This window comes from Chenopodium quinoa, unplaced genomic scaffold (assembly GCF_001683475.1).
Source record: "Chenopodium quinoa cultivar QQ74 unplaced genomic scaffold, ASM168347v1, whole genome shotgun sequence".
Taxonomy (NCBI): domain Eukaryota; kingdom Viridiplantae; phylum Streptophyta; class Magnoliopsida; order Caryophyllales; family Amaranthaceae; genus Chenopodium; species Chenopodium quinoa.
The window spans coordinates 1,645,147-1,655,499 of record NW_018742815.1 but is presented as its reverse complement, the minus strand read 5'-3'; the positions used below and the strand labels follow the sequence as shown (position 1 = coordinate 1,655,499).

Genomic DNA, 10,353 nt, shown 5'->3' with positions numbered 1-10,353 from the left:
TTTATACAGCTGCATACCTAGTAATTTTCATCATTATGGAAATTGAAACACGGCTTATAGGTTGTACTAGTTATTGCCATCAGTTTTGCTTCGTTTACAGCAAAATTGAAACGATAATGCCATCATAAAATATTTCTCTGCAGCAAAATCCAAATGAGATGTCATTTCCATCAACCATCATATTTTAAAGAAGCCGTGTTTCTTCATGAATTGTCAACATCATATTTTAAAAAAGATCATATTTTTTTTGTTGACAAAACCAAATATTTGAGACACTTTTCTTTCAATTAATTTTCGGATATTTTTAATATACTACTAATTTTTTGTTTTCTCAATTTTAATTCCCCCGTTATAGAATTATTAGAGTAAAGTAAATTAATACCTTGTAATCTCCAGTAAAAAAATATAAATAAATAAAATTGTAATCTAAAATTATTTACGAAATTTTTAATCAACAATAATTGATCCGTTCAAAAAATAAATACATAAAAACTTCGAAAATAATTGTTGAAATAATAATGAAGTGAAGAATTTAATCAATATTAATTACATACGATTTATACATCAATATTAACAATATCAAGGTTATTTTTCATACATCAACAACACCTGCATTACTAATTATAAAACTGCACCCATCATTTTCTAATACGGGGGATGATAACAACGATATTGTTCTATCCCACCCTCCAGTACTGTTATTGTACGTCTTTGACAAAAATATCCTTGTAGAAATATTATTAGACCAAAATTTTCCAAGTGCAGCAGGTCGCACCTTCCTCCCGTTTGACATTATCATATTGCTACCACTGTTGTACTCATACTGGGATACTTCTATAACATCATTGACAGCTACAACAACAAGATCATATTTCTTTGCCAACAACCTAAGTCCATTTGATACCACCTTCACAATTGCGGTCCTTTCCATCATAGACTCTCTTGTGTTAGTAAAATGAAAATGACATATACTTGAGATTGAGTCAATGACAACAACTCGGTAATGGCCTAGAGTACCTATAGGGCTTTGTAAGAATGTTTCAAGCCATTGCACGGTTTCTACTAGATTGTGAGGAGAATCTACCTTTTTTACTAATACTGTCTCTAAAGGGTGCTGACCTTGTGTTGGTGGTGAACCAAAAACATGCGGGATAATTCCATTCATTCGAGCGGATGGAAATAGACCGATTGACTGTATGTACACCGACGAACATCCTAAACCCCAAAGTGACGGAGCCAACTGAGCAGCTAACATCATTTGCAAGCACAACTGTGTCTTCCCGGTTCCCTGATCACCACATATCTCAGTGATATGACCTGAACGAAACCCTCCATTTAAAATATTGTCTATCGAAGAGCACCCACTACTACGTACTGGTGTGCATTTTCTGGAATCACAATCCTCTTTATAAGCTTTTTATTGGATATTTGTCTTAAAATAACCCCCTTCACACACTTATATATAGTAGTGACCAACTCATATATTACATCCCTGTTGCAAACAAGAATTCGAACCTATTTGTGTCCTATTCATGTATTGTATTTGTCTTTGCCAAATTCATTTTTTTTAAAAGAATTTCATACTAAATAGACATTGTTGTACTACTTTTAAACATTTTCAATCAAGATAGCTTATTCTACTACCGTAACCTAATAAATTAAACATTTTCAATCAAGGTAGCTTATTCTACTACAATAATCCATTTTTTTTTTTTTTTCAAAAACTACAATTTCAAATAAGTCCCTATATTCATAATTTTCTAAATGTTTTTCTGTAATGCAAACCTTTGCTAAATGGGTTCATGTAAATCCATTTTATTGAGTTTTTATTCATAAATGGGTTCATGAATATCCTTTGGTAAAAGATTTATCTTCAGACTTTGGAAAATTCAAACTTACTTTTTATAGCTCAAAAAGTCCAACTATGTGACAACTCATAATCATAATAACAAGTTAGCTGATTGATTGGGTGTAGTAGGTATAGATTACCGTCATTTTGAGGCTCATTGCAGCAAGTAATAAAATTTTCTCCATCAAAAAACAATATACACGACTTCACATGTAACTTTATAGACAAATATATTTACTTTGAGACCACTCTCAACGGTGAGCAAAAAAAATGCTCACCCACTCTCTCTCTACCCACTTTCTCTCTCAACAAATTATTTTTGCTCATGGCCAAATTTTTTTCACATTTTCTCTCCCAATGGTGAGCAAAAAAAATGCCCACCCACCACTCTCTCTCTCTTACTTTTTCAATACCCCACCATTACTTTCTCTCTCCTACACAACACTTCTTTATTTATTTATTTCATTTATATTTTAACAATGTTACTCCAAATTTAACATTTTTATTTATTTTTTTATTTTTGTCTTTTTATCGTTAAAATTTGTCGTAAAATTAAGTACGGTATATAAAAAAATTGTAAAAAAAAGCTCAAAATTTGTTAAATGTTTTTATTTATTATAAAAGCAGTACAATACTAGAAACCAATTACATTTGCAACGTCATGCGTAATTAAACTTAACAACAACTAAAAAATAACTCGACTGCGTAAGGAAAAGTAGCTATGCCATAGTACTTGGCTTTATTTAAGTCGTCTAATTTCTCCCTAATTACGTGGCCCGTATCGTTGCCAAATATGTTCGACTAAATCACGTTTCAGAGATAGATGAATTTCTCTGTCACGGAGGGTAGCTTTTCGCTGTAGAAATGCATTGAAGTCAAAGTTGGTAGGTCGGCCTACGTTGAATTCAAACGGTGGCGTTGTGGATGTTGATGCTGGTGTTGATTCTTGTTGCTCTTCTTCGTAGAAGGCTCTCAGAACTTCGGCTCGAGTGTAGTTGTGGCGCTCATCTTCAACTACAAATTTAGTAATGTATGGAGAAAATATCAACAACTTTCTTCAATTACATAATGCAATTAAACAACATGGTTTTCAATATTTTTTTTTTCAAAAAAAACACACATATAATAATTTTAATACATAACTAAATTTATATATTAGAAAAAAAAGCAAATATATCAAATAAATGCAACACTTTTTTTACTACAAATTTAGTAATGTATGGAGAAAATATCAACAACTTTCTTCAATTGGGTTTTTCAATTAAGTAAACATGGCATATAATATTTTTTTTTTCAAAAAAACACACATATACTAATTTTAATACATAACTTAATATTAGAAAAAAAAAAAGTAACCAATAAATGCAACACTTTTTTTACTACAAATTTAGTAATGTATGGAGAACATATCAACAACTTTCTTCAATTACATAATGCAATTAAACAACATGGCATACAATATTTTTTTTTTTCAAAAAATCACATATATACTAATTTTATTACATAACTGAATTTAAATAATAAGAAAAATAAAAAAAAAATTACCTCAATATGGGTGTATTGCAACAAAAATGCTCTTCAACAAATTTAAAATGCTTAAGAAAATAAAAAAGTGGAGGATTTTAAGTGATTTCCAAAATATATCAAAATATATCAAAATGCATGTCTATTTTTAGAGAATTTAATTTTATGACCGTTGGTAATTTTTTTTTTTTTTTTACCAAAAATATTTTTCAGAAAATGCATTACAAACAATATTACCGTTGTAAAACGACTAATTTTTTCATTGGCCAAGCTCCTGCAGTACGCCACGTGTCGCGCGCCTATTGGCTGGCTTACTGACGTGAACAGTAGCCGGTTTTATTTATTTATTTATTTTTTACGTCAAAACGGCGCGTTTTGGCCAGCACCATTAAGGCTGCTAGCCCAAAACGCGTCGTTTTGATGGTCTGGCAGCCAAATTTTTTTAAGCTTATTTGCAACATGTGGGCCCCACTTCCAGCACTGTTCATCAATTAAAATGCCCATACTTTGGGCATTTTCATTTATGCCCATGGGCTTTTTCTTGCATTTTTGGATTTGCTCACTATTGTGGGTGATGAGCATATTTTTTGCTCACAAAATATGCCCATGAGTAAATATTTTGCTCATGGTTGTGAGTGCTCTGACAATGTCAATTCAGCGAAGTTTTTGGTTTATTACCATTGGTTTATTTACTCACAGTATTTAAGGAGACGAGCATGCGGACAATTTAGATAAATCACAGTTTAGATTATATTTTTCACATGTTAGATTATATTATTTACAATTTAGATAAATCACAGTTTAGATTATATTTTTTTTACGATTTAGATAAATCACAAAGTTACATAAATCACAATTTAGATAAATTCCCAATTTAAATAACTATTATCTAATTTTTGATGTTAATCATAATTATCTTTTTTAAATAACTATTATCTACGTTGATTATATTTTTTTTAACAATTAACAACTACAAATTGACTTTACACCTTAACTCATAACAATTAGCCTTAAATTAATCACGTATAGTCAATATAATATGGATTAGCTTTTTAGAAGCCAATAATTTATGTTCCATAGCCTATTTATAAGCCAATAATTTCTGTTATTTTTTTTACTTTGATTTGTGATTTTTTACTTAGATTAAATTTTTTTAACAAATAAAAAGTACAAATTGACTTTATACCATTAATCACGTATTATCAATATAATATTGGTAGTGTTTATATAATATTAGCCTTTTTAAAACAATTTAGAAGCCGATAATTCCTGTTCATAGTTTCTTTTTATTTTTTGTACTTTTGCTTAGTATTTTTTTACTTTGATTATCTTTTTTTAACAACTTATAAGTACATATTGTTAATATAATATTATCTTCTTAAAAACTATTTAAAAGTAGATAATTTTTCTACGTAAATACATGATTAGTATTTTTTTAACTTGGATTATTAGCAGGATTGTTTATTAAAATTTTGACCTTAGTACGTAGTTGTATGGTGTTTAAATTTGGAGCACTTACTTTGGCTACCTTGAACTCTTAGTGTCAACATTATATGCAATGAGAGGTTAAACTGTTATAATAAAGTTCATGACACCACAGCGAATGATATGATGACACATATGCACCTTTTATGGCAAATCTTCGACCCTTGTTCTTCATATTAGGGTTTCTCCATGTTTTGTTAAAAACCATATAAATATAACTTTAGAGCACAACAACTTCATTATTCCTGTTTTATTGCGAACACCTCCAACCCAAAAACTACAATGGCTTCGTCGTCCCAAATGTCTATGGTCCCTGACCAAGACGGTGGTGGTGGTGGAGACAAAAGTGATGCCACTTCACCGCCTAAGAAACGACTAAAAAGCCTCGACAAACAAAAAAAAAACCCATGAAAAAAAAGCATCACAAAACCAAAAGTCTGTATGCCAAAATCCTCAAAAGAAATGCTCTTTTTCGTAAAGATATTCCAGTCTCTACACTTACTCAACGCCTATCTAAGCAGATGGGTTTCCCTGTAACTTTCCCAAGCCTCGAACGGGCTTTTGCTACCACTTCTGCAACTTGTAACATTTATGGAGCACAACCAGTTCATTCTGATAATCCTATTGCAGGTCATCAAGTGCACAACAATGTCAAACAGGAACAAGCACAAGATGGAAGGTCCGTAGAGCAAGACAGTGAGCAAAGTGATGCCGTGATAGACCTAACTGTTCCAGATAATTCCATGTTCGACTCCATTTTCGTCCTTGAAGGGACCGAGGATGACATGGACATCAATGCTGATGATGATGTCCATAAGGTCGTGGTTGATCTGGACATCCATGGAGCATATGTACCTCCTCCTACTGGTGAGGCTGTATACATTATTACAGTCAAGAGCCAGAGCAGCCACGAGCCCGGGGTCAAGTATGCTATAAGGGAGTCCCAAAGTTTCAGGGTTGTCTACAAGGACTACGCCAACAAAGTTGACTACAAGGTGGATACGGATCAGACCATTAAGAAGAATGGTGTTGTCATCCCACCTCAAGCAACTGCATCCGAGGTAGGGATTGTTGGTGGGGATGTCTTGATCGTTCATGGGAAGGTAAACAATTATTTAATATATATTTTCACGTGTATTACGTTATTAAAGTTAATTTTTTTTTCAAAATTTGTTATATATAATATTGACTTTACTTTTGTTCATGATGCTATATTAACCTTTTTATAACCTTTTTAATTATAAATTCTCTTAAATTAAAAATTCGACAGAGCCCCGAGGACAATATGGACACCCGTCGGAAGCTCTTTTGGATAAAGGATGTGAAGACTGAACCGAGGAAGCGCAAGATTTCTGCCAAACTGAATACAAAGCTTTGGAGGTTGTATGAGATGTGGGCTGCATTGACTGACGTCAAACCAACCAAACTTATTCTCATGCACGAGAATCTAATGCTGACAAATGTTCACACCGTTGGAAAAGCCAAAATTAAGAATGAACAGGAGGTGTTTGCATACCCTTTAGCTGTGGAGATACCCCAAGAGATATGGGGTGAATTAACTTCTTAGGTTACCACTCATCTGGAAAACCATGAAACATTTTGGATGATCTTCATGTTTATTATGTTATTTGTTTTGATTTCATGGTGTAGTTGTTGTCTAGGGTAATTCGTGATGTTCTTGTCTACTATTTGCACATAAGGTGCATCTTTTGTACTCGCAAGCTTGTTGTTTATGTTGTTTAATATTTGTATGGGTGTTAGTTGTCTTTAGAAACATCTCAATGGAGGTATCAATGTATGAGATGTGATCAATGTAGTTCTTGGTTTTTTCTAATTTTTGCCACACGAGGATGTAATTGAACCCTCTTTTGTGTAATATAGTGAAAACATTATGGTGGCATTAAGTAATTATTTTTAGTTACAAATTACAATTATTTTTTTGTTAAACCGCTAAAAAACAAAAAAAAAAAATTAAAACAATTAGATTAACAATTTAATCTCCCATAAATTGTCAGATTTTCTAAATTAATCATACGTTACAAATTATTTAACCTTGACTCTCTCTAAATCTGACCTTGATTAAGAATTTAAGTTACAAATACCGTAAACATAACGACATTACTTTTTAAAATGAATTTGAACTTGACTCTCTCTAAATCCCCCATAAAATGAGAATATTACCAACAAAACTACAAAAAATTACCATAATGTAACTTCGCGGTACAATTAAAATCTAGTTTTGTTTTTATCTTAATGTTAGGATTAATAATTTGACCTTGTCAAATTAGAAGATCAACTATTACTGTAATCCAATTTCAAGTCTAATTACCTTCTTTATATACTTGTCAATGTTATTGTTTACAAATTTGACCTTTGTTAATTCTATGCACAACTATTAGAATTTTTTAATCCGATTACATGTCTAATTATTTTCATTAGATACTTGACTATTAGAAAGAGCAACAATTAGAATTTTTAAATCCGATTACATGTCTAATTATTTTCATTAGATACTTGTCTATTAGAAAGAGCAACGATTAGAATTTTTTAATCCGATTACATGTCTAATTATTTTCATTAGATACTTGTCTATTAGAAAGAGCAACACTTAGAATTTTTTAATCCTATTTCATGTCTAATTATTTTCATTAGATACTTGTCTATTAGAAAGAGCAACAATTACATGTCTAATTATCATCATTAGATACTTGTCTACAATTAGAATTTTGTAATCCGATTACATGTCTAATTATCATCATTAGATACTTGACTATTAGAAAGAGCAACAATTAGAATTTTTTAATCCTATTTCATGTCTAATTATTTTCATTAGATACTTGTCTATTAGAAAGAGCAACAATTAGAATTTTTTTAATCCTATTTCGTGTCTAATTATTTTCAGTACATACTTGTCAATTTGAAAGCACAACTATTAGAATTTTTATATCCAATTTCATGAATTATTTTCATTATATACTTGACATTAGATTTTTTTAATCCAATTTCATTTCTAATTAGCATTCGTAACTTGAATTTAAAAAACAAAATTGATTTAATGAAAATAATTACAGCAACTATTATACCAAGGGCTTTTTAGTATACACTTACGTAGATTTGGCGCAATACTAAATTCTTTAATTTTGCCGCAATACTAAATTCTTTAATAATGAGTCAGTGGAGTTGGCGCCAAACAACTTCAGTATTCCCGCCCATGTACACAAGATCATATGTTGTTATAAAAGGCTACATGCAACCAGCACAATGCTCCATCCCAAACACAGGCTTAACCTCAATTTATACTCGTCAACCCTCGATATGGAAAATACCATACAAATAAATCCATCGTCCATCAAGCCTATCAAACGCAAAGCAAATTTGATCAACACCCATACTAACCAATTCGCTAACAAAAAAATACGAGTCATGGCAGCACCTATTGTAGCGACTAGTAATCTGCTACTACAGCAAAAAGCACCTAATCAAGTGTTTGGTGTTAGCCATATGGGCCGAGGTCTTGTCAGAGTGTTGCAGTCTAAAAGGGTTGGTCCTGCTGGGACCATTGATGTAAGGATCATTGACGGCCAAAATGTAGCATGTTGGATCGCAGAGGGAAAACATTCCTACAACAGATGTCGTGGTTATCACGAAATCAAACAAGATCTTCCCTTGTTACATACCCGATTTATCGGATTTGGCACTCTTACCATCTCCTCTAAAGATCGTTGTGAGGAGCATATTAAGGAACGAAGGGGGAATGAATGGCATTGGTATTGAACACACTATACCAAAGTCCATCATATCCATCATAGACCCTCCTTCTGTACTCCCAACGTGTACAGAAACCTGCAGCCTTGGTTAAGGGAGAGCACACCATATCATTCAACAGTTACAGTAACATGTTGAAGTTGTTCATTACTAGCAGAGGGTGTCAGTTGTCGGTGGTCAAACATCGATCTACACCTTTAACAAAAAATAATATGGATGGCAGACACATACAAATGGCATTCAACATCAAGAATGAGTTAAAGTCTGAAGAAGGGGCAAGATATGTTTTATGGAATTGCAGGCACATGGCTCGCCAAACTTTTCTTCAAAACTTATGCCAACTAATAGAGCTGAATATGCCAGATGCTATATTTCTAACTCAGACACGAGTCTCAGTTGAAATGGCTAGGGTGATTAGCCAAGATCTGAATGCATTCCGGATTTACGGCAAATCCATTCTAGGGTTGATTAAAGGTGTGGTGATAATCACTTTTACAAATTCTATGAAGTTCTAGATGGCAGAAGACGGTGGAGGAGAGAACCATATATCTTGGCATGTAGTCCATGAAGCCAGTGGGCACTAAACCGCAAACAAGGCAAGGTCTAGCAATCATCCCAATGTAGTAATCTTTAAGCCTATTGAGTTTAAGAGTTAGCTAGATCGTTTGTGTAAGCAATGTATTTTTTTGAGAAAAAAAAAACTTTAATATTAGTCACTTAAAGGCTAGTAAAAGAATCATGGACTTCAGTACAATATTGTTGTACCACCTTTTGTAAGGCTTCAGGTCAAGTCGGCCATTTATATAATATCAACATCTTCATGGGCCCAAATTAATTAAAAGGCTTCAGGTCCATTACCAGATTTATGTATTATCAAAAACATGAAGAGTAGATGCCCAAAATAATACCAAAGGCCAACAAGATTGTATTATTTATGGCTAGACTCTAGGTTAGCCATTTATCCCTACACCCCCCCTAAACGACGCCGTACCACTAACTTCCAGTAACTTCCCTCTAAAACTGCCAGTAACTTCCCACTACCCCACCCATATATATATACAATTAAAAAAAAAAAAACTTTTCAAATAATCACATTTTTCTTTCTCATCCTCTTTCTCTAATTTCTCACTCAACCTCCATTTTCTCTCTCTACTCCATTTTCGTACATGCAATTAGCAAGTAAAATTGTCTAAAATGTCCGACATAAGAGACGAAATTGCACAATCTCGACAAATTTCAACAACAACAAACCAAAAATCTAATGAGTAAGTATGTTTTACATGTTTAGTGTAAAATTAATTGAAAATTGCGAAACAAAACCCTAATTTTTTGGTATTTTTTCTTTTTGATGATGCTTCAGGAAAAAAATTGAAAATACTGGAGTTCCAGAACAATCAAAGTAAGTATTACTATTTATTTTGGAATTATAAGCATAAATTTATTTAAATTTGCTCATATTTAAACAAGTTACTGTTTAATTTCAAAATAAACTTAATTTTCCTCTATTTCTGAGACGATAATAAAAATTTAAACAAGTTACTGTTAATATTGGAATGTGTGCATAATTTTGATTAAATGATCAACCAAAAAAAATATAAAGTATAGTATTGTGAAATATAATGAACAAATACAAAACAGTATATGTTCAAATTGGATTGTGTGCATATATGTGTGCATATATATGTATACATATGTTCAAATTTGTATATTATGTGTACAACATGCAATTT

General features: G+C 32.0%; 1 protein-coding gene across 1 annotated transcript; it reads right to left on the bottom strand.

Moving 5' to 3' along the window:
- Positions 1-592: 592 nt before the first annotated feature.
- Positions 593-1,255, bottom strand: LOC110725395 (DNA repair protein XRCC3 homolog). The gene has a single exon (XM_021904879.1). It carries the CDS (start codon positions 1,253-1,255, stop codon positions 593-595), a length of 663 nt encoding a protein of 220 aa, XP_021760571.1.
- Positions 1,256-10,353: the final 9,098 nt, after the last annotated feature.

Bases quoted from the DNA above. Each gene is read 5' to 3' on its own strand.
- LOC110725395 (XM_021904879.1), bottom strand. From the start codon at position 1,255: ATGTTAGCTGCTCAGTTGGCTCCGTCACTTTGGGGTTTAGGATGTTCG.